This window comes from Phyllostomus discolor, chromosome 6 (genome assembly GCF_004126475.2).
Source record: "Phyllostomus discolor isolate MPI-MPIP mPhyDis1 chromosome 6, mPhyDis1.pri.v3, whole genome shotgun sequence".
NCBI lineage: Eukaryota > Metazoa > Chordata > Mammalia > Chiroptera > Phyllostomidae > Phyllostomus > Phyllostomus discolor.
The window spans coordinates 164,020,306-164,043,306 of NC_040908.2; the positions used below are offsets into that span (position 1 = coordinate 164,020,306).

Genomic DNA, 23,001 nt, shown 5'->3' on the forward strand with positions numbered 1-23,001 from the left:
GAGCCGTGATCCCGCCCCCTAGGAATAGAGCCCGGGCCTACCCGACTGGACCAACCTCTGGGGTTGGAGCCTTAAAGAGACCGACGCCCAGCTGGTACTAGCGCCCAGTGCGGGCCGAGTGGCAGGAGGCTCAAACGCTCTGGCAGGTACACGTTAGAAACTTTATTCTCTGGAGGCTAGGGAGGACTGAGAGCAGGGCTGGGGTCACCCCTTCTCCGGCTCCTCCAGGATTCCCTCCTGCTTGCTCCCACGCTTTTGACTCTGGCCTGATTGCCTCTTTGAGCCCCGACGGCTGAACAGGGATAGCCGTCGCCACAGCACGGTGATCAAAAGGCTCTCGTTAGACTTGCGATCGCGTTGGTTCGTCGAGTCCACATCGGCCCCTCCGGCGTCTGCAAAGGTGATGAGGTCGCTGATCTCCGCTATCCCCCCGCCTTCCTGGACCTTCCCCCTCTCCCATTCCCGGGGACCCCAGGTGTATCTATGTTCCCACCTTCCCCCTTCCCATTCCCTGGGCTCCCCAGGTGTATCTGTGTTCCCACCTTCCCCGACTTCCTCTGATTCGGCCTCCTGGGCCTGCCCACCGGTGCTAAAATCCTTGTCTTGGCAGCAGCCCATGGCCCTCGCAGCTCAGCACTCCGTGCCACCCACTCCAGCCCACCTGGCTCCGACCAGGCTTTTGTGACGTCAGATATCGCTCCGCCCCAGCTTGGAAAGCAGCCACCCCTTTCATTTCGCCCATCACAAAAGGCTCAGGGTCATGATGGGTATCAGTCGTTTATTTACAAAATGAGCTCAGGCTTTTCAGGGGCTGATGGAGCCAGGCCGCTTTTTCTTTTTCCGTCTGGTTTGGAGAGCCCCTGGGGTCTTCTCCAAATCAGGGAGCTTCCGCTTGGCGGCTGCTTCCAAAGAAGCCCAAAGTTCATCTGCCTCTGTGTCTTCTGGGGATAGCTTACTGGGCTCTTGAGGCTCTTGTGGTTCGTCCTAGTGAGTAGAGAAAAGCTTAGGAGTCAGGGACACGGTGACAGACCCACAGAGAAGGAGGCTTGAACTGGGAAATCACCTTTCCAAGTAGCACCACTTTTATTGCCTGCTCTGGGAAACAATCCCCATCCGTGTTCCTGTATCACCCATGGCCGTGGCCCTGGCAGGACTATAACTATTAACACTCCTCAGGAAAATTAAGAGACGTGGCAGAGAGACGGAGAGGTCCAGATCTGCGTTCCAGCTGCTTCCTTTTTCTCCCCACAGGGAAATACATCCTCACATCTCATGCCCTTGGTTCCTACCTTCCCAGACCCAACTGCTCACCTCCCAGTTATCCCTGCTTGACAGGAGAAGGCAGTTCAGTTGAGACTTGAGATAAACCTGCAAGAGATGAGGGGCCTTAAGGACCCAAACATGCTGAAATGTACAGAAACAGGAATGGGGCCTCTGGAGGCAGCAGGCTCTCACCTTGTGCTCCAGGCCTCGTGGATTCTGGATCCTGTGTATCCTCAAGATTCTGTCCAAGCCACAGGAGGCTAGCAGCGGCTTTGAAGGGTGGCACTGCAACCCTCGGACACTGCCTGCCAGCCCCTTCAGACAGCCCAGTAGGCGCCCTGGAGAAGGGGGCAGGCATCAGTGCCAGCTGGCCAGCCAGCAGCCAGTACCGAGTGTTTACTGTTCAAATCACTACATTTCACTACTTCATCCTCAACACAACGCTGAGATAGAGTTACCATTACAGCTCCATTCCACAGGTAAAGGAACTAAGGCACAGGGAGTTATGGTAATTTGCCCGAGGTCATACAGCTTTTGAATGCACACTCTGAACCCCGACACCTAAATGAGGGGTCCACCACCCCACTACTGCCTCAGAGGGAATCCTGCCCTCTCCTTCCCCCCAGGGCTCTCCGGTCCACTACCTTGCCGAAGATCAATTTCTGCCAGCTGCCCATGAGTGTTCCCCACAATCACTGAGCTGAGGAGGAGACCAGAGGTTAGGTGAGGTCAGCAGGAGCCTCCTGGAGTCCTTCCTGACCCTACTCTGCCCTGTACATACTCACTTGCTCCCAGGAGTGAGAGTCATAGCCGTCAGTGGGTACTCCCCATAGGTGGCCTCTAGGACCGGCCGGCGCTGCGGGGAGGCTGGATCATAGACACGGACCTGGGGGAAGACTGAGGAATCACAAGGGTACTCTCACCCCACAAAGCCCCCCACTGTGGCTTCCCCACACTTCTCCCCCTCTTTGTGTATGGCTTTCCTGTTTATGACCCACTCTTAGGAGAAGCTTTCTCATTTGAAATGCACCCCTCTTCTCTTGAGTGTTGGGGGTTGGGGGAGAGCTTCTTAGGAGCATACATGGACAGGGCTGAGGGGAGCGGCCCCCCAGGTTAGGAAGCAGCAGCATTCCCATGGCCTGCATATGTGACCATTCCATACCCCCATTCTCCCATCTTGGGATGGAAGAGCAAGTCAGTCCAATTGTCGAGGGCGCTGAATTTTAAGCACAGAGTTTAGCCTGAACAAGGGAGGAGAGAGTAAGCCCTCATGTGTGCTTGGAGCAGAGCAAAGGAAACAGCAAATATAGTGACCCAGTCCTGCCTGAGCTCCCCAGTTGGGCCCTTTCTACAAAGCTGACGAGCTGAGGCCAGAGAGGAGTCAAGCCAGGGCCCTGAAGCAAATCAGCAGCTGCATGAGGCCCAGAAACCCAGTTCTCTGGACATGGAGCCCAGTGTCCTCTCACGACACTTGCACCCTGTGACTCTACCATGAAGGGAAGGAACACTCCTTTCTCTCCTAGTTGGGAGGAATAGGAAGAGTCACAGTTCACAAAACTCCACGCTGGAATGCGGTAAAAGACGGTTGCGGGGCAGGTACGGATGGGGGAGTGCTCCCTCCTCTGAGAGTTCAGGGACAGAAGAACAGTGAGAGAGGCCCCTGGGACGAAGGATGGGGACGGAGCCCACACAGGGAAGCTGTTTCCCCAGGAGGCTGCTGGAGCCCAGTAGGAGGTAGGGGTGGGGTGATGCCTCACCTGGTGGTACCCTGTACAGGTGACAAGCTTCTGTGACTCAGGGAGGAACTGTATGTCCTGGTCCCAGATGGGAACTCGAAGGTCAAGCCAGTCATTCCGTACCTGGTGGGGTGGGTAGATGGGGGACAGGGTTGTGGGCAGCTCAGGGTGCCCCTTCTTTCAAACCTCCGCCATCAACCCCTGAAGCCCACCTGGTCTCTGACTCGTGGTCAATGACCCCACCTCCCTGGACCCCAGCCCCTCCCTACCCATCACTCACGTTCTTGGCTCTGAACACAGGCTCTGCAGACCCCTGCAGGTCCCACACCTTTAAAGCATTCTCCTTCCCACCTGTGGCAACTACGTGGGGGTGCACTGGGTTCTGGCGCATCCTACACACCCCGGGGCCCACCCTTAGTTCCAGGAGCTGGAAAGAACGAGGCGAGATGGGAAACGAGCGTCAGTTCACAGTCCCTAACCCTCGCCCAATGCCCTCGTCCACATGTTCCCCTGGCTCCCGCCTTCCCACAACCGTCAGGATCAGGGCAGGGGAGCCTCACTGGGTCAGAAGATGTCTCCTTGTCATTGTCACCCCAGACTCGCAGAATCCCAGAGTCCACACATGTGATGAGGGTGCTGCAGGCAGAGGAAGGATAGGGTAGAGTTAGGCTGACAAAAGAACAGGGGAGTGTTACCAGTCCTCTTCCTAAGGAAGCTGCTAGGTAACGAGTCTGGGCAGGGTTTGACAGTTTCCAGCTTCAGTGTCTATTGTCTATTTACTTTTTAAATTCTTATTTATTGATTTTTAGAGGCAGAGAGAAAGAGACATCAATTTGTTGTTTTACTAGTTTATGCATTCATTGGTTGATTCTTGCATGTGTCCTGCAGCGGGGGGATCGAACCTGCAACCCTGACTTATTGGGTACGACCGTGTAACCAACTGAACTACCCAGCCAGAGCCTGTTATTTAATTTCTTCAGCAGAGTGAACGTTTACCGGTTTCATAAGTGGGGAAACTGAAGCTCTAAGCAGTCAGCCCACTCAGCAAAGGCCAGAAACAGAAATCAAGCCTGGGATACTCCAAAGCAGTGACTTTGTGTTCCACAGCTGGCCCTACAGGCGTTTCTACATCTTAAGTCAGTCGCCAGGGGTCAGAGTCAGTCACTGAAAGGACTGAAATGGGACTGGTCTGGGTTTAGGGTTTGGCCAAAGTCAAACACCAGCTTCTTGTCTTGAGTCCCCTGTTCTGGGTTCTAGGCACTAAATGTCAATCTCTGCAAGAACCCCTCCCAAGAAGCCCAAACAAGTCTCTCCCCAGCAGCTGTACAGTGGGAGCTTACGCTCTTTCTCGAATCTGCCCACCCTTGCCACCTTGGTTCAGTGCCTGCATCACTTGCCGCAGCTGTGACAATAGTCTTCCAGCTGTTCTCACAGTTCATCCCCCACACTCCCACAGGCTCACAGCTCTGAATACAGCACTGCCCCCTCAAAACCCAACAACCCCACCACCTGAGAAACCAAAGTGCGGATCTCTCAGCCTGGCACCTAAAGCCCTTTACAATGAATCCCAACCTACCTTGCCCACCTTGTAGTGAAATGCTTCCTCAGAGACAACCCCCAGATGCTATTTATTTATCTTCCCTGAAAGGTATCCTGCAGCCGGACACCAATCCTTGGCCTCTGCCCTGGCAGTAGCCTCTTTCTATAGTGCCCTTACCCCTTTCTCCACCTGTCAAAATTCTAACAATTCTTCAAGGCCTACTTCAAACGTTGTACCCCCTCTGCAAGAGGTCAGAATTATCACCACCAAACCTACACGCCCCGTTCACAACCTCCTCTCTTCATCTGCGGAAGAAAGTTATGCCAGTAACGGAACCACCAGCACTTTCCTCCTGTCCTTTCCTTTGGGAGCTTCATCACCTTGGTGGTGGTCGTCAGTCCCCATTTAAAAACATCCTCTAAACTACTCAGTGCTCTGGGTCACTCAAAAGGCTTGAGAACCAGGAGAAAATCCCTCGAGGATGGTCGGTTTACCTGCAGCCCTTGCATTTCGCTGAATGCATATAACTCACTAGGTGTTCTTAAATGTTATAGGAATGAATGAAAGAACACAGGACACAGGTCCCTGTCACCCAGCCCAGGACCGTGTCCCCGTAAGGGTTGGTCACCATTCTTCGGCCGTCCTGTGTGAGCCTCAACGGTCGCCCTAAGCGTTCATTGAAGGTCTCGGTCTTACCCGTCAACCTGGGCGAGGCCTCGAAACGTGCCCTCCCCGCCGGGACAGTTCCTCTGGCCCTGGAATATGCCCTCCTCGGTGCTGAAGTGCTTCACCGTCCTGTCAGCACAGCCCACCAGAATCTGCGGGCAGAGAACAGGATGGCGAGGACAGCGAGGCTACCAGCCCCTCAGCTCCACCCCGGCCAGCGGCTGCTCACCTGTGTCTCACCGCCCGCGCCCCAGCATAGGGCGCTCACCGCCTCCTCGCGCCGCGGCTGCCCGGTCGCAGTGAAGTTCACCGCCTGTTTGCGCTGAAGGTTCACCCCTGCGGGACGCGGGTGTCAGTCGCACCGGGGTCGCGAGCTGGCGACCTCGCCACTTCCCGACACCCGATCTTGTCACCCACCTTTAAGGATCCCAGTCTCGGAGCCGACCCACACATGGTTCCAGCGTGCCCCTGCAGCTGCCATAACGGAGCCTGGCAGCCCACAGCCGCACTTCCGGCGCAGCATTTGCGTCACCCAGGCGCGCGGAGTGGGATCCGGACCAACGCGATTTCTGGGAGTTTGAGGTGCCGGAAGTCTGCCTGTCTGTCGCCTGTTCCCGCTAGTTTCGCGATGCGAAAACGAAAGGTAGAGACGTTCTTACGGATCTGCAAAGTAACTTAACCAATTCCCACTTAGAATAAAGCGCATCCTAATTGAGCCGCGAGGCCTGGTTTTGAGCCAGCTCCAGTCCGTTTTCCTGCTGTAAAGTATCAATATGGTATTTTTTTCTCTGTACAATACTATTGAAGTCACTACTGTGGCGCATGGTTTCGAACTCGAAAATAAAAGACAAAAAGAAGAAAAACGGGAAAAATGAAACCGAAGATTCTACAACACCTTTGTTTTGAAAAGGTGGGAGTAGGTTTTTCTTCTAATTTTCTTGCACGGAGTTAGGGTAAAAATGGAGGCAATTCAAGTTTTGAAAAAAAAGTAACAAAAAGAACCCACGCTGCTGTTTTAAGCCTTGATGATACTCCTGGCTTTCATTACTTGTTTTGTTCAAAAAAACCAATTAATAGCTGTGATCCTTGAGGATCTCAGTCACTGTAAAGCTGAAAGAAATTTTCGTACGCTTATAGATCTTGAAAGAGTCAGTCTTATTTTTGTACGAGCAATAGTTCCCCCAGAGGGGGTGCACCGTTCCTGGAAGTACTGCAATACCAGGTCGATGCGTGGAGTGGACGGAGCAAGCCCCTATTCCATCTCCTAACTCCAAAAATCCATTTAATATATTGTCCTCGGATAGAGGACGTATCAGATATTAAACTGATAAGAACAGATACTACACTTGATCTTAGCCAAAAGGCCGAGAAGCGATACTGCTACTCTGCGCTCTGGGCCAGGCTTACCATGGTTATAGCTTTTACGTTTGTGGCGACTTTAATGGCCTAATGACTGGATTCCTTTTTAATATGTAGTTTTTCCTACCCTCAATTCTTAGTATTCTTATTTCAAAATAATAACACGTTTTTGGAAACAGACCTTAAAATATGGTTCTCTACTGCTTTTCCTTACTCAATCCTGGGTGTTTTGCATAAACCCGCCCTTCCAGTTTTGAACGTTTTGAGGATTGGTCCACATACAAGTCCTGATTTCAAAGACCACGTGGTCTCTTTTTCCCTAGATTGTGGCTCCAGTCTCCCGCCCTAAAAGGTTTTTCAGAAACACGGGGCACGGGCTGGCGGTGGTCTTCGTCAGTGGGTTGCAGGTGCGGCGAGTGGCTGTGTGCCCTATGCGGGACACATTCGGAGCGGCCACGGTCCGGGAGCACAGGCTTTGGAATCCAAATTGCTGATTTGGGATCCCTGCTCACCATTTCCTGATTTAGGTTCTGTAGGCTGCTCTTTCCTAAGTGGGGAAATTATGACGCGCGTAGTGGGTATTTATGAGTAGTGAGGACACACACTGAAGGTTGGGCTTTAGGACTGAATTCTGCTGGCATAGGCTCTTTGCTGTGCTTCCCCCGCTGACTTGTCACATCCGCCCCCACCCCTTACATCTTGCCGTGCACCCTTCAACAGAGGGGAAACCCTGCACTGAGAAAGACACTTCAGAGGTTCCTGATTCTTAAATCAGGATCCAGCAGTGGGAGAGGGGGGTGAGGCCAGCGTAGGTCCAATCTGAATGGGCAGTTCTATAGGCTCAAAGCAAAGCACGGCTGTATGAAAGGGATTATATATCAGGTCCCTGAGAAGGGACTTGAGGTCCCGTTTCCTTGGAAACTATATTCATATAAATGTGGCATGTTCTGTCGGAAACCTCCTGAACTGAAGCGCTGCAGCTGGGCTGGAAGCAGAGGCCTGGGTTCTGTGTTAAAGGTACAGGCACGGCTGAGAACCTTCAGGCAAGAGTAACTCATTCCATTTTCACTAATATAATTTCAACTAGAAAGGTTTCTGATAATCCAGAAGCAGTAAAACCCAGAGCCTCCAGGGAGGTGCTTAATTAAGAGTGTGGTCTACATAATGATCCCCCCGCCCCCCGCCCCCCCCCCCCCCCCGCCGCCCAAGAATTCTTACAACCTCAGAATGTGTTAATTTACATAGTTTAGGCTTTTGAGAAAGATTATCCTGGATTATCTGGTGGGCCCACCCGTATCCTCACAAGGCCCTCAGGAATAGGAGGCATCAGACTCAGTATCAGAGTGATGCAGCATTAAGGAAGATTTGATGAGCCATTGCTAACTGAAGATGGCAGAGGGTCATGCCTGGTGGCCTCTAGAAGCTGGAAAATCCAAGGAAATGAATTGCCCTTGGAGCCTCGGCCCTGCTGACACAGCTTGATTTTAGCCCATTGAGATCCATTTTGGATTTCTGACTTCCATTTGTTTTAAGCTACTGAGTTTACAGTATTTGTTACAACAGCAATAAAAAAAAAACTAATACAGGGGCAAAAACAAAATTCAGTTTCTTTCAACCTCATCCTTCTCCAAATTCTGCAAGACCTAACCTGGGGCAAGCCACAGCCCCGGGCGGAGCAGGCTGCAGTCCTGGCCAGGGCACAGCGAGCGTGAATGGTGGAGCACAGATCTCCAAGCGGGCAGATCTCTGTCTGGGTGTTCACATTCAGCAGCAGCCCTGTTCTGCCTCTGAAGCCAAGGCAAGTGGGGAGTGGCTCCTTCACTCTCCTCCTACTGCCCCCTGCTCGCCTTGCCCTGCATGGGTCTAGGAGGCTGATAGTGAGGGCTTCACAAGAACTTGGAAATACATGTGCTCCCTGGGAGGCCCTTTGTCCATTTCTTTATACTTATTGAGGAGGCACTCCACAATGATAAAGAAAATCAGATCTGTCTAGCTTTGGTTGCATCACCTCCTTGCTGCATTTTCCACATCTGGGGTTAACAGTAGCCTCGACTCCCAGAGCTAATAGCTTGGTCTGATGGTTATATCCCCGGGGCTGACAGCTGACCCCCTCCTCCCCTATTCTAACTATGAGGATGGGCAATTAATCTGTTGCTTGCCTCCATTTCCTCCTCTTATCCAAGGACGGTTCTGGCACCTGTCTTCCCTGGCTGGGGAGAGGATGAGATGAGGTAATGCACATAGTGGCTGGTGTGTAGCTAAAACTCAGCACAGCTGCTTTTGGTCATTTCTAGTCCGTTCTGATCTCTTTGTAGCTTCGACACAGCATCCGTCACGTGTGCACGTGGGTGCTGTTCCCTGATTACCAAACCAGTGCTCTGTGGGCCCTCCCCCTGCCTGCGGGGCCTTTCTCCTCTGCTGTCCCCCCCTGCCCGCCACACACACACCAATCCCATCCTGGCGGGGGGCCTTTCTCATTAGATCCACTTCCAGGACCAGCCCTCCCATTCCCATGGCTATATTACTGTTGACAACTCCCAAATCTGTGGGGCTACTACTTAATGGACAAAACCAATATTTAAGTTGCCTTCTTATACTGACATGAAATGCATAGTTGGACTTCTATATCTGTGGGTTCCACGTACAGACTAAACCAACTGCAGATGGAGGGGTTTTGTTTTTTAACCAGTACAGGTCTTTTATTTTACATTTGTGCCATGAATCCATGGGGAAGGGGTTCCAGTGGTCTTGGCTCCTTTTTATTGGCCCTCAGTATGCTTCTCTGGGTATAGCAGGCTGAACCCCAGATGCAAGCTATTTTAAAAAAGGCTTCACTGTTGCTCCCATGTACCACACGTAACATCTATGGTAGTTGCATCTGCACTGAACACAGAACTTGTCACTCCCTAAACAATGCAGTACAACTACTTACGTATCATTTTCCAGAGGTGATTTGAAGCAGGTTGTGCCTAGGTCACATGCAATTACACTTTATTTTTAGAGGGCAAAGGAGAGAAACATCAATGCACAAGATACATTGCTTGGGCTGCCTCTCCCACGGCAACCAGGGCATGAAACCCAGGAATGTGCCCTGACTAGGAATCAAACTGGTGACCTTTAAGGTCAAGGCTGGCACTCAGTGCACTTCACACCAGCAAGGGTGCAAATGCGCTTTAGATGATTACTGATCATCCTTAGATTTTGATATCCATGTGGAGCCTGGAACCAATACCCCAGGATAGAGGGATGACTATACCCTAAAATTTACAGAGGCCCTGAATTCATAATTTAGTATCCACTGTCAAGGATTGGGAAATATAAGGATGGTCCTTATCTGAATCTGACAACTGTCATAAGTGCCAGGTAGGGTGGGGGCCCATGTGCATGTTAACCAATCACTGACCCAACCCGTACACACACACACCCACGCCACCCTCCCCAGGCTGTGTGCCTCTGCCCTCACTTCATCCCCAAACCCAGCTTGCCCAGGGCCCAATCAGAGACACTCCCAACAACCCATGTAGCTCAGCTGCTTTGGCATTGTCCTGCAAAGTGAAAGGTCACTGGTTTCATTTCTGGTCAGGGCACATGCCTGGGTTGTGGGTTTGATCCCTCATCAGGGCACAGGCAAGGGGTCCTTGACCAATGTTTCTCTCCCTCCCAATTAAAAATAAGAAAATATTTGAAAGCATCAGTTATCTGTGAGGACAAGCAACCCATTGGGATGAAACTAATTTCTCAAGTAGCCATTTGCATTTGCTCCGTTTATAGAGATCAAGATGGATCACTGAACAAGTGTTCACCTGAGCACCCCGACACCCTAAAAACTGAACCCAGTTTAGGTAAACAGACCCACCAAACACACCAATCACAACACAGTTTAAATTGTTTATTTATAAAGACCGAAATGATTATGCACAAATTTGAACAGCCATAGTATACAAGAAATTCCTTGAAAATTCGTTTTTGATGTTTTGGAAGTGCTGGCATCCTACAGAGAAAAAGAAAAGTGAGTTTTCTTACTGGGTGGGCAAGAATATGCACTGAGAGTTTACAAGGAGCTTACCTTTAAACCATTTACAACCCTAGGAGCTTTGTTTATTACGTCAGCACTTTAACTACTAAACACCAATACATGAGCAGATACCTACCATTATATACAATTGTTCTTTCTTTAGACCTGGAAAAAAGAACAAATTTTCAGTAAGTGACTTATTTTTCCGTTTCCCATGTCTAGAAATCCTTATGACCCCTCAGACAGTTCCTTCTGGAACAAACTTTCCTCTTCTCCCCCAGCCAGCCCCAGTGGGTTCACCTTTACAGGCTCTGGGACTAGAACAGGAGGTAAGACATGTGAACGTTTCATCACTGGGAAATTTTAGTTCAGCCCACACTTTGCATGCATCTGAATTTACTCACCTCTAACTTCAGCATGAAGTTGAGCAGAGATATGGCTTACACAGTCCCTGCAAAAGAATGATTGGAAATTAAGTCTCTCAACCAGCCCTGGGAACCCCTGTTGTTTGGGGGGAAGACACACCTGTATAGGATATGCCAGGTTTCAACGCACATTTTACAGGAACTAGGTAGTTCTCTCTCTAGGAAGTTCCAATAGAACTTCCTATTGGCTGCACAGCCTACTCGATTACCTTCCTTCCCATTGTCAACTTCCACTCCAAGGTAAGCTCACAGCTCAGAAATACCTTTCAGTCACAATGATCAGACTGGGGCGGTATTGAACTCATCACTGGTGAGTGACCCAAAAAGTGCGACACACACAACCGTGACAAATTTTATACGTCAGCCATAGACTGCAACTGTTGCAGAGATTTACCTCAATCATTCTTCAGCTCCAAGAGAAGTTGCTGCACCTGAAACAAACAAGACTGAGTTGGCAATGTGCAACTTCTTGCACTGAAAGCTGTCCCCACCTCAGCCAGGTCCTAGAAAATCAGATTTCCGAGTCTCAACAGCAAGTTGTCAGCCGAACGAGATTCCATGTAAGTCATCATGTATATAGGCCAAAAAGGGCATTTTTCTACCCACCATGCTGTTTGCACCAACACACACGGAAACCACTCACCTTTGAGTAGATAAGCAGATTACTGGTAACAGTGCCTAGGGAAAGACAAGGCTGGGGTCAATAAAACTCCTTAACAAGGTACCTCCTCCTCCACTACTGGCTTCTCCAGTTTCTCAGGTGTTCAAATGTTTTCATTATGTAAATCATAGTGAGCTAGTTTGATTCATCACAGAAACCGACTGCTGGGAGGCATAAGCCTGAAATTAATCAACTAACCTTTTTTAACCTTGGAGGCTTTCCAGTAGTACACAGGATCCAGCTGCTCCTAAACGAGACCATGTATATTAGTAAAATATCTAACACAGCTGAAGCTATTTGTAGCCATGGTTACTGGATAGCCCCTGAGAAAAGCTAACGCTATCCACAGGTATGCGTCGTACCTCAGACAGTTCCTTAGGGAACAAATTCTCATCCTCTCTCCCAGCCAGCCCCAGTGGGTTCACCATTACTGGCTCTGGGGCTAGACTGCGGTAAGACAGGATGCCTGCTCTCCTCACTGGCACTGGACTCTGAGCAAACCACAACCAAATTACAGACACTCACCGCTTCCAACTCTTTCCAAGAGTTCAACCCTGGACAGATCAGTGGGCATCTAGGGGAGGCAAGAAAGCAATGAAAATCACTGTGAGAACAAGAGAAACCAGAATGCTATATGGGCCAATCAGGGCTCTGGTAACACACGCACACCCCGTGTTGCTAAGTTATCCTTTGGATAATGAATGGGTTCATGTATGTTAATTTACTTCAATATTGGGAGAAGCCACTTACCCTTAAGATAGGTGAATATTTATCATCAGGACAACCTGTAAACAAGAAGCAAGTAATTACTTTAAAATGTTAAGAATGGGTTATGATTTCTTCATTTAACAGATACTGCCATCAGAACTCTAACATGCTATTACCTGTCACACCTCACAGAGTATCAGCATAACAATTCAAATCATCTGACAGTGCCTCGTGGGCGAGGGAAAAAAATCACACCCTCAAAAACCAATTGTACTATTGGGTTGTCCTCTCCCTCCCCAAGAAGGTCATTCAAGAGAAACATGCTGGAAGGAGACACTGCTCCATCAACCAGTTGCTCTCCTGGCTTTGGGGAACGCCGGAGAGAGGACACCCCAATTCCTCATTTGAACAGTTACCTGCAGTCACCTTGGGAAGCAGCTGAATTCCTCAGGATTGATGAGGCAATGCTAGGAACAGGAAAAAAAAGAGACATTGCAGGTACCCTGGAAGAGCCACTCAAAGACCCCTGGATCTTCTCAGCTCACTTCTCAGTAGAGTAAGATGACATCACTTTTAAGTTCAGTCATATGCTTGTCATTTTGTGTTCATCATGGAGTGGCCAGCCCAACTAGACGCCATCTGGACCCCATCCCCCTACCCGCAACTGCATAACCATTGCATACCCACCTGGAGCACACCCACTGTTACCACCGAGTTGCACGGGGCCGGGTCCTGTGCCATCCTCCCACCTGTAGGCTCTTTTGAACTGAACCGTATCTAAAAAAAACGAAGATCACCTTTCACTTAGCCTCATTAACGCCATTAACACTTCACAGCTAAAAAACCCCAAACACCTGCGACGGATGGTGCTACTCAGAATGTACAGGTCTCCACTAATCCATCAGAGAGAGAGAGTTCATTTTTTTATCATCCCCGTAGCACCTCCCTTAGGATTTCCCCACACTCAACCCCGGAGAACAGTCGAAAATCGAAAAGGATAGCTGCGAACACTTACTCCAACAAGAGGACTATTTCCAGCTCTTGAGCGTTCAAACGCGCGCCTGAAGCCTGCAAACAAGACATTAGGTCAACCCCGGAACATTTAACAAACGCTTTGTTCTCCGAAACAATGGCTGCACCGGCTGTGCAAGGCCAGTCTCAGAGTTTCTTATCCTCACGGATTTCAGCACAGGTCTGTGAAAAGGTTCTCATCACAGAGAGGGCCGCCGGCACCGCCCGCCACAGCCATTTTGTCCTTCACAAAGCACTGGAGCCGCCGGAGGCCCGGAGGCCATGGTCACGCCGGCCCAGTCCCCCACCCTCAGACAGGTGCAACAAAGAGGACGGCCCAAAGGGCGCCACAAGCACGCGGCGCGGGGTAGCGAAACACAAAACACCTTACCGACAGCGGCAGAAAAACGGGACCCGAATTGCACAGCGAGACGCTTAAATACCATCCCGCAGAGACCCACGGGATTTGAGGGCGGGACTGTAGCGGGCGCACGCGCAAGAGAAGAGCGCATGCGAGCCCGGGGAATCACGGGTAGAAATTCCCTGACTAGGCCGGAGAGCAAGCGACCCCAGTGGCGCGAAAAGGGCGCGCATGCGCCTTAGGTCAATGCGCAAACCACGCCTTTGGCGCTGCGGCAGCGTGCTACCGCCGGTCTCCTGTGAGACTTGGAGCGCTGAGGCCTGCCACGGCTTCTCGCGGACCCTGGACTGATGCTGTGTTTGGGTCACAGCCGCCTGCTCCCACACCCTTCCCTGAGCTCCCCTTGCGCACACACACCCTAAAGCCCTGTGCAGGGTCCGCCTCCATGGATCCCGAACCCCCTGAACCCTCGACCGTTGTCGTTTCGGCTTCCTGTCAGCCGCCCAACGCGCAATCCGGGCCTGATGCTCAGGGTGCCAGCGCGGGAGGTGCCTCAGGTACTGAGCCCCGGGCCGGGCCGAGCTCAGACGGAGCTTGCATGGAACCGGGCTGAGCTTGCATGGAACCATTTGGGGAAGCGAATCAGGCCGTAGGTGCTCCACTTGAGTCTGTGACAGGGTCCGATTTTTCCTGATTGGCCACCAGGGCCCTGCTGTTCGGTCCGATTTTGCCAGGACCTCGGCTTGTAGTACTAACATTAGGAGCACCTACCGTTTTAAGCACACTGCATGAATTGATTAGTCCTCCCAAATCCCAAGAGGTAGGTGCAATGACTAACCTCCTTTTATAGAGGAGGGGGCCCCAGGTGAAAGCTTTTGCATGGCTGCCTACAATTCCTGATTACCAAGGTGGTTTACCTTGCATGGCTGCCTACAATTCCTGACTGATTACCGGTAGACACTTGCTACTGAGACTTACCAGCATTAGATCATCAGTCGTTTGTAGTAAACAACCTCAAGTGCGTGCACGTTGTATAAACCCTGACGAAGCTCTCTGGGCCCTTCTGTACGACCTCACTTAGTATACAGTACTAGGAGAAAGGTAAAAAGATCGTGTTATAGATTAGGAACCTGAGACCTAGAGAGGTTAAGTAACTTGCTTGATGTTACGCAGCCGAGTAATCTAAGAGCCAAGGTGCAAACCCAGGCAGCCTGATTCCGGCGCCTGCCCTTTTGACCACCCGGCCTCACTGCCGTCGTGGCACTCGGTTCTCAAGGTAGTCAGGCGGGGAGCAAGTGAATACATACGCAGGGAACAAAGGAAATGATTCCCTGGTACTGTTCTCAGTCTTTTTCATTATCGTGTAGCTCTTCACAGGAGCCTGAAAAGACATGTCCTGTCCCAGCTGGTGTTGCTCAGTGGGTTGAACGCTGGTCTGCGAAAAAGAGGACCGCCAGTTCAATTCCCAGTCAGGGCACATGTCTGGGTTGCGGGCCAGGTCCCCACTAGGGGGAGTGTGAGAGCCAACTACACATTGATGTTTCTCTCCCTCTCTACCTCCCTCCCCTCCTGTAAAAAATAAAATAAATAAAATCTTTAAAAAAATACATTTCCCTTCTAATCCCCACCACCACCATGAAATTTTAATATCACGATATTTTCTGCTCATGTACTGTGGCCTATTGGAGGACCAGAAACCTTTTTAAAATCTAAGATTTTTTTTGGTTCCCCTTCCTCTACCAAGATCCAATTTTCACCCCTTTTGGGGGCAGCGTGGTCCCCATGCGCCCCTGAGTAGCCTAAGTGGCACTATACATAATACTGAGAGAATTCCAGTTTGAACAAAGTTATTATAGATTGGAATAAATTCATTTGCTCCATAACTATTGAGTGCTTGATCAAGTATATGATTGAAAAGTTGTAACAAAATGTATAGAAAATGGGGCTGATGAACTATGGAAAATCCAGAAGCCCCAGAGCTGACAGACAGGGTTAGAGAGGTTGAATCTGGGCGTGGGAATTGGAAACACTTTATGGAGTGTTGAGCCTTAAAGGGTAGATAAACAGACCCAAGGAGGAAATTTCAGTTAAAGAAACTACTTGAGCACAGGCTTGGAGCTGGAAAACGTAGGAAGTAGATGAGTATAATTCATGAAAGGTGAGCTGAAAGGCATAGTAGAGTATAAAACTGGGCCCTGGCTGGTGTGACTCAGTGGATGGAGCACCTGCTTGTGAACCAGAGGGTCGCCGGTTTGATTCCCAGTCAGGGCACATGCCTGGGTTGCGAGCCAGGACTTCAGTGGGGGGCATGCAAGAAGCAACCACACGTAGATGCTTCTCTCCCTCTCTCCCTCCCTTCCCCTCTCTAAAAGTAAATAAATAAATAAATAATCTTTAAAAAATATATACCCATATATATAAAAAAAAACTGGGAAAGATTTCCTGGGGAGGGCCAGATGAGAAGGGCCTGGAATGCAAAGCAAAATAATTGAATTGTAGATAGTGAGAAAAAAGCCAGTGAAAGTTTTTGAGCAGGCTGATGATGAGAAATTGAGGAATAAGATGGAGATGAGGACCTTAATCAGATTGTCTCAGTAGTTTAGGCTACCAGTAGGTGGATTTTATACTAACAAGTGCAAAGGCAGTGGGAATGGAAAGGAGAAGGACTTAAGTCAGGGGCCCCTCCACCTCACCTATCTAGAAAAATGGAAGTAACACAGATGAGGGATGTGAACTGGGGGAGGGGACTCTGAAGAACCGAGGCAGCCCTTGCTTAGCTCCAGCTGATTGTTGCCTTGCTAGAATATTATCTCTGTAAAAAAAAAAATCTGACCAACAGGTTCCAGAAATCCAAAATTGTATATTAATTTGTCCATTTTACAAAGATTTTAAAAATTTATTTTTAGAGATAGGGGAGGGGAAAAAGAGAGGGAGAGGAACATGGATGCCTGAGGGATACATTGGTCAGTTGCCTCTCACACACCCTCAACCGGGACCTGGCTCCCAACCCAGGCACGTGCCCCAACCGGGAATCAAACCGGTGACCTTTTGGATTGCAAGTCAGCACTCAATCCACTGAGCCACACCAGCCAGGGCTTATTTGTCCATTTTCAGTGTTGGTTTCTGACTTCAAATTTTCAGCACATTCTGTGACAATCGAAATATGCCCAAGGTGGTCGTGACTGAGTTTGCAACCTCTCGTGCAGTGACATAGAATCCACCAGAAAAGGGGAATGTCAAAAACGGGATGGGATGCTCTTTTTAGAAGCTATAAAGGAGCTGAAGGGGATAAGCACCCTCCCCCCCCCCCCCGCCCCCAAAAAAGACCAGTGTTCTTGGCAGTTGGAGTTTACAGGTGACTTTCATTTCACATTTATTCTACCAATATTTATTTGTGGAGCACCTACTAAGCACAGGAGCTGTAACCAGGGAACAAAGCAGACAGCCCCTTTATGTTCTCTTGAAGTGTATATTCTGGTGGAGAGAGAAACAAATAATGTGTCAAGTGGAATTAAATGCCATGATAAAAACTAAGCAGGTCGGGAGAGAGGGATTGCTGGGGCGGAAGGCAGTACGTTGTCATTGCACTCCGAGAGGGCTTCTCTGACAAGGACGACACTCCTGCAGCCTCTGAAGGGGTGGAGGAGGGAGCCCTGTGGGGTGGAGTGCTTCAGGTCAAAGAAGGACATGAGTGTTCCGTGCTTATTGTTTTGTAGGTCAAGTTCCAGTTTGTGGTGAGGGTTTTTAAAACAAACCTGGGGCCATTTTATACATGTCAAGGAGAGATTGAAGTTTGGTGAAAATGCAAGTTTCATTATCCATCCAGTTAAGTGAATGTGGAACATTTTTTTCTTTGAATAAGATAGAAAGGAGCCCTGGCTGGTGTGGCTCAGTGGACTGAGTGCCGGCCGGCAAACGAAAGGGTCAAGTGGCTGGTTCAATTCCCAGTCGGGGCACATGCCTAGGTTTTGGGCCAGGTCCCCAACTGGGGGCATGGGAGAGGCAGTTGATGTATCTCTCAGGTGTGCATCGATGTTTCTCTCCCACTCTTCCCCCTCCCTTCCCCTCTTTCTAAAAATAAATAAATAAATAAAATCTTTCAAAAATAAAAATAAAAAAATAAGATATGCAATCCCTGACTCAGGGGATTCAGAGAGTCAGGGACACTGACCTCTTTTCCCTTAGACTGTCAAATAAAAAAATGACAACAGCCAACACAAGAGCTGTCCAGGGTGAATAAATCCAAATTATAGCTGTTCTTTTGTCAGACTGGCAAAAAAAAACTTTGGGGGGGTGTGTCACAGAATTTTAGTAATTACTTCATGTCTGTCATGAGATGAAAAATGTTGAAAATAGCTGCAGGGACGCAAACTGCTTTCAGGCATTTTTCTCAGGGAATCCTCTGCCCCCTCCTGGCAGCAGGAGGCACTGCGTGGATCAGTAGAGGAGCAGGGATGTGCCAGCGCCTCTGTGGCCCCAATTCAATTTGAGAAGAGACTAGGCCATTGGGAAACTCTCCAAGGGAAGGATTAGAATGATTCGGGAGAGTGTTGAAAATCAGAATTGCATAAGGAGCAGCTTTCAGGATGCTTTTGTAGCCTTGAGTGAAATTTATGGAAGCAAGGCCTGCTAGGAATCTTAAAAAAAAAAAAGATTTTATTTATTTTTAGAGAGAGGGGAAAGGAGGGAGAAAGAGGGAGAGAAACACCCACCAGTTGCCGATTGTCTCTCCCATGTCCCCAGTTCGCCCCCAGCTGGAAACCTGGCCCGCAATCCAGGCATGTGCCCTGACCTGGAATTGAACCAGTGACTTTTCAGTTCATAGGCGGATGCTCAATCCGCTGAGCCTCCTTAGCCAGGGCCAGGGTAGGAATCTTAACTGTAAGTTGTTTCTTTGGTTTTGGGCCCAAGCTCAAGAATGATATCTGTTCTAACCATTTAACATCTAACAAATGACCTATCTGAGGATCCTATTTATCAAGTGGAATTTTTGCACAGGGAGGTTAAAAAGAGACTTGCTCCATCCACTCCACAAATCCACCTGATACTGCAGGGCCTTCAGGAATGGTGTGGGTCTCCCTTCTGGGAGAGATGCCAGTTAGAATGCAGACTGTTGGCCTTCCACTGTACCTTTCAGTTTTTTTGGGGGGGGGGAAATGTAAGGAGAACCTGCTATTTTCCCTTTTTCTTTAACGCTATATATTTTTGACATGTTTTGCCTGCCTTTAAGATTTAGTCATATATAGTGTTCTCTTTAGAAATTTTTTTCAAATTATTTTGTCCACTAGTGATAGGCCCTTTTTCAGACATCCAAATATTTTACTGCCGTGAGCAGGGCTGCAGCGAAACCTTCTGGCTGTGCTTGTGCGCATGCGGGAGAGCTTTTCTGGAGTAGGATCGCCGGAGCTGCACTGCGGGGCAACAGCTGTATTTTCACTGTGACGGCTGCTGATACGGTTTACCTGGAGTGGTTGTTTCAGTTTAGGTCGCCGCTTATACAATTTCTTATCCTGATGCGTGGGTCACCAGCCAGCAGTGATCACGGAATGCTGCGGATGGCTCATAGAAACTCAAGAAAAAACATGCACAGAGACAGACCAGTTTCTGTGAAGAAGTAGGGACGGAACGGCCACCCCCTCTAGTGGGGAGCACGCCGATTTACCGTCCAAACCGGCTTTTATTGGGTTCCTTTTGCATAAGAATTCAGGTAAAGCACATTACTCATTGCCAGGAAGTAAGGATCAAACGATAGGTAACAAGGAACTCTGAGGGTCTATTTTGAGTGAGGGTCAAAGAGCTGCAAGACTTTAAGGAACAAACTAACTTTCTCCTTGGACCCTTCTCATTCAACTGAGAGCATTCTAACCAAAGAAGGTTTCACAGGAATTTACATGTTCTTTCTTAGGCCTGATCACCCGGGGAATCGCCTTTTCCAGCACAGGGCGGCAGCACCCTGTCATTGTTTCAGGCTTAGGTGGAGCAAGGGAAGTAAGGCAGCCAAGAGATTGAGAGATTTTCTTGCAGAGCAGGAGGACTCGGGCTTTGTCAAAGCCAAAGGGCGAGAGTCCATCACCCCCTTTTGCCGTAGCCCCCAAAGTCCTTCTTTTGGGGGCCTACCACGTGATCATGCCTGTCTTAGGTCGTTCCCCCTTGGGGAATCTTACCCGTCATTGGCTAACTGACCAAGCACTGGGGTCCAGGCAGGGTGAGGTATGAAGGAGCAGAAGCGGTGCTTCTGTCAGGGAGATAAGCTTGTCTTCTTGCTGGCTTATGGTTCCAAGGGCGTTCCCTTAGCCTTAGCCTAAGCGGGGGTTACAGCTTCTGACAACAGGCACGGCGGTTCCCAACATTATCCTTGTCATCACTTGGTCAGTCAGATTTTTTAAGGATTTTATTTATTCATTTTTAGAGAGGGAAGGGAGGGAGACAGAGAGAGAGAGAGAGAGAGAGAGAGAGAGAGAGAAACATCAATGTGCGGTTGCTAGGGGCTGTGGCCTGCAACCCTGGCATGTACCCTGGCTGGGAATTGAACCTGCAATACTTTGGTTCACAGCCTGCGCTCAGTCAGATTTTTTAAAAATTGATTTTGAGAAAGAATGAAAGAGACAGATCAGTGTGTTGTTCCACTTAATTTATGCATTCATTGGTTGCTCCTTGTATGTGCCCTGACTGGGGATTGAACCTGCAACCTTGGCATATGGGGATGATGTTCTAACCAACTCAGCTAGCTGTCCAGGATAAGTCAGATGTTTTAATATTTCCAATCTGATGGATGTGAAATTATATTTTCTTATTATTTTAATTTACATTTTTCCTGATTAATAATGTGGTTATGCCATCTTTAAAGAGCTCCCTGGCCATTCTTTTATGTATCCAACATCTATTTTTCAAATGGCGGAACTGCTCAAGGCTGATGGGTGTTTCAGAGGCAGAGCCTGAATGCTTTCTTTCTGGGTCTTTGGAACAGTGCCCCAGGCTTTGGCAGAGTTGCAGGGTCTTTTGGATGGGGATAGTCTCCTAAGTTTCTGTCTTTGCTCTTGCTTTGGAAATCTTTTTTTTTTTTTACACTTTGGGGGAAAAAAATAACATCCTTATCTTTTTTTTAAGATTTTATTTATTTATTTTTAGAGAGGGAAGGGAGGGAGACAGAGAGAGAGAAAGAAGCATCAATGTGTGGTTGCTAGAGGTCATGGCCCGCAACCCAGGCATGTACCCTGACTGGGGATCGAACCTGCGACACTTTGGTTCACAGTCCGAGCTCAATCCACTGAGCTACACCAGCCAGGGCACATCCTTATCTTTTGGCCAAGATCAAGTCGTCCTTGTGTGTTGGGAAACATAACATGAATTTTTGCAATGCAGGATTAGAAAGAACTTTCTCTGCACACCTGTCCCCTCTGCACTTCCCCACCCCCACCTGTGGGCCTGAGTGTGAAGTGCTGAGGGCTCCTGGTGCACCTGGTCCTTACTGGCCTCTGGGCTGTTGAGCTGCTTTGCTGTGCTTTGTCTCGGTTCCTCCTGAAGGCTCCATTCTTTTTGACAAATGATATACTTTGCATTTCTATATTAAATTTTATATTTACCAACATACATTGTAGGAACTGAGGCTCTCCAGCTGCCTCTCCCTCGCCCTCGAAGTTGCTTTTCTGTGCTCCCCCTCCCCCGGATTCGGTCCTCAGTTTCACCTTGGTGAACAGTGACACGTGTCTTGTTTTTTGCTGCAGGAACAGCTTCATCTGTATAATGTACAGTGTCACTGAATTCCTTTTCACTTTGATCTCTTTGCCTTCAATGCTACTTTCGTTGAATTGAGTCTAAGAAGGGAATTATGGGGTTTGATTGATACAGTTCATCCACTCATTTACCCACCGAGGCCTGCTCTATGCTCCCTGTGAGCAAGAGGCCCATGGACAAAAAGCATGAGGTCCCTGCTACTTGTCTTTGGAAGTGCAAACAGACACTCAGGCAAGGAAGTGCAATAAACACACTGGCCATGCATTGTAGTAGGGGTAAGTGCACAGTGGATGGAAAGTTATTCTTTGGGGGAGTTGAGAAAAGCTGCCACCGGAGCTAAGTCTTGAATGGATAGGAGCTCAGGCGGCACCATGGAGAAGAGAAGGGCAAACACACAGAGGGAATGGCGTGAACGAAGATCCAGAGGCCTCAAAAAGGTGACTGTGTTGTGACTCGCAGGTGTTTGAAGGATGATGTGGCTGGAGAGTAGTCCGTGTGGGAGATGATAATCAGGGAGGTAAGTTGTCAGCTTCTTTGTCCCATGCAAAAGGGATTGCTTTATCTCCTGGGAGCCACTAGGCTGTGAGTGAAAGCTGTGTTCCCATGGGTGTCCGGTGTAATGATCTGAAGAAGAGCTTCTGACCCCAGTTTTCGACCTTGAGCTTTCATGCTGGAGATAAAGTCTGTGCGGAGCCACTGGTTGGCATGTAACTGCACACTCAGGGCGCCTTGGACTTCTTATCATTCCTGAACATTGGTCTGAACCTCTACCCACTTGCCTGCCTTGGAAGTCACTCCCTCTCCCAGCGTGTGGTTGGGGTAGAGGCCTGGGGATGAAAAGGGGGTGAAGAAGGGATGGCAGAGGACAAGCCGAGCCCTTCAAACCTTTGGCTCTCCTTTGGCTCCACTACTTGTCTGCTCTGTCTTTGCGTCTTGGCTTCTGCTTTCTCCCAAATACACAACCATCTTGGCTTCTAGCCCAGGTGAGAGAAGGAGAAAGAACTTCTTTCCATCAGCTCCTCTCTGAAAACAACCAGCTGGCAGTGCTCAGGAACAAGAAGTTCCTGAGGGCATGGGCACCTCACGGTGCTGACACGACCCTTGTCTTTGCCCCACTTAGGCTCAATGCAAGGACCTCCGGGCAGGGATGGTGGGTGGTCTTCAAGGCCTCTGCAGCAGCAGCTGCCTCCAAGGCTTGTCTTAGTGAAGTGATGGGGGTGGGGGAGATAAGGAGACCCTTGCACCCTGGGGAGATGGGGATAAGCAGTGGGAGGACCTGGGAGGTGGGGAAGAGTCTGCCCACCTCCCAGGTGGTATCCCCTGATCTGCTGTAGGATAAGGGTGGGTGCCTGTAAGGGAGCCCCAGCCCTGGAATGCTGGCTACAGCCCAGAGGTGCCTATGAGGCTCTTCTGCATGTGGAATTCCAAGCTGCCAGGACATCCTGGCGCCAGAAACTGGAGGAGGGGGTGACTGGGCGTGTCAGCACTTCCCTGTCCAAACAGGGTCATCATAAAACGTCTT

The 23,001-nt window shown here is 49.5% G+C and overlaps 1 protein-coding gene and 9 non-coding genes across 11 annotated transcripts; all 10 read right to left on the minus strand.

Moving 5' to 3' along the window:
* Positions 1 to 761: 761 nt before the first annotated feature.
* Positions 762 to 5,757, minus strand: WDR74 (WD repeat domain 74). Of its 2 annotated transcripts, none has more exons than XM_028515798.2 (11): positions 5,623 to 5,757; positions 5,435 to 5,541; positions 5,236 to 5,357; positions 3,560 to 3,635; positions 3,280 to 3,426; positions 3,021 to 3,122; positions 2,049 to 2,149; positions 1,908 to 1,963; positions 1,456 to 1,601; positions 1,312 to 1,386; positions 762 to 984 (listed from the first exon to the last, which is right to left on the minus strand). In XM_028515798.2, exons 1-11 carry the CDS (start codon positions 5,726 to 5,728, stop codon positions 805 to 807), a joined length of 1,218 nt encoding a protein of 405 aa, XP_028371599.2. In that variant the 5' UTR covers positions 5,729 to 5,757; the 3' UTR covers positions 762 to 804. The 2 variants fall into 2 exon arrangements, with proteins under 2 accessions (XP_028371599.2, XP_028371600.2); XM_028515799.2 differs by having other exon boundaries at positions 1,312 to 1,368; positions 5,623 to 5,750.
* Positions 5,758 to 6,390: 633 nt separating this feature from the next.
* Positions 6,391 to 6,581, minus strand: LOC114501245. Its single transcript, XR_003684993.1, has one exon. It is a non-coding gene; the product is annotated as a U2 spliceosomal RNA (small nuclear RNA).
* A 4,231-nt stretch (positions 6,582 to 10,812) lies between these two features.
* LOC114501137 lies at positions 10,813 to 10,938 on the minus strand. Its single transcript, XR_003684901.1, has one exon. It is a non-coding gene; the product is annotated as a small nucleolar RNA SNORD22 (small nucleolar RNA).
* A 313-nt stretch (positions 10,939 to 11,251) lies between these two features.
* Positions 11,252 to 11,319, minus strand: LOC114501132. Its single transcript, XR_003684897.1, has one exon. It is a non-coding gene; the product is annotated as a small nucleolar RNA SNORD31 (small nucleolar RNA).
* Positions 11,320 to 11,510: 191 nt separating this feature from the next.
* LOC114501131 lies at positions 11,511 to 11,580 on the minus strand. The gene has a single exon (XR_003684896.1). It is a non-coding gene; the product is annotated as a small nucleolar RNA SNORD30 (small nucleolar RNA).
* A 175-nt stretch (positions 11,581 to 11,755) lies between these two features.
* On the minus strand, positions 11,756 to 11,822 carry LOC114501127. The gene has a single exon (XR_003684892.1). It is a non-coding gene; the product is annotated as a small nucleolar RNA SNORD29 (small nucleolar RNA).
* Positions 11,823 to 12,023: 201 nt separating this feature from the next.
* LOC114501138 lies at positions 12,024 to 12,149 on the minus strand. The gene has a single exon (XR_003684902.1). It is a non-coding gene; the product is annotated as a small nucleolar RNA SNORD22 (small nucleolar RNA).
* Positions 12,150 to 12,521: 372 nt separating this feature from the next.
* LOC114501128 lies at positions 12,522 to 12,596 on the minus strand. Its single transcript, XR_003684893.1, has one exon. It is a non-coding gene; the product is annotated as a small nucleolar RNA SNORD28 (small nucleolar RNA).
* Positions 12,597 to 12,916: 320 nt separating this feature from the next.
* Positions 12,917 to 12,990, minus strand: LOC114501129. The gene has a single exon (XR_003684894.1). It is a non-coding gene; the product is annotated as a small nucleolar RNA SNORD27 (small nucleolar RNA).
* Positions 12,991 to 13,241: 251 nt separating this feature from the next.
* LOC114501130 lies at positions 13,242 to 13,312 on the minus strand. The gene has a single exon (XR_003684895.1). It is a non-coding gene; the product is annotated as a small nucleolar RNA SNORD26 (small nucleolar RNA).
* Between the last annotated feature and the right edge of the window lie 9,689 nt (positions 13,313 to 23,001).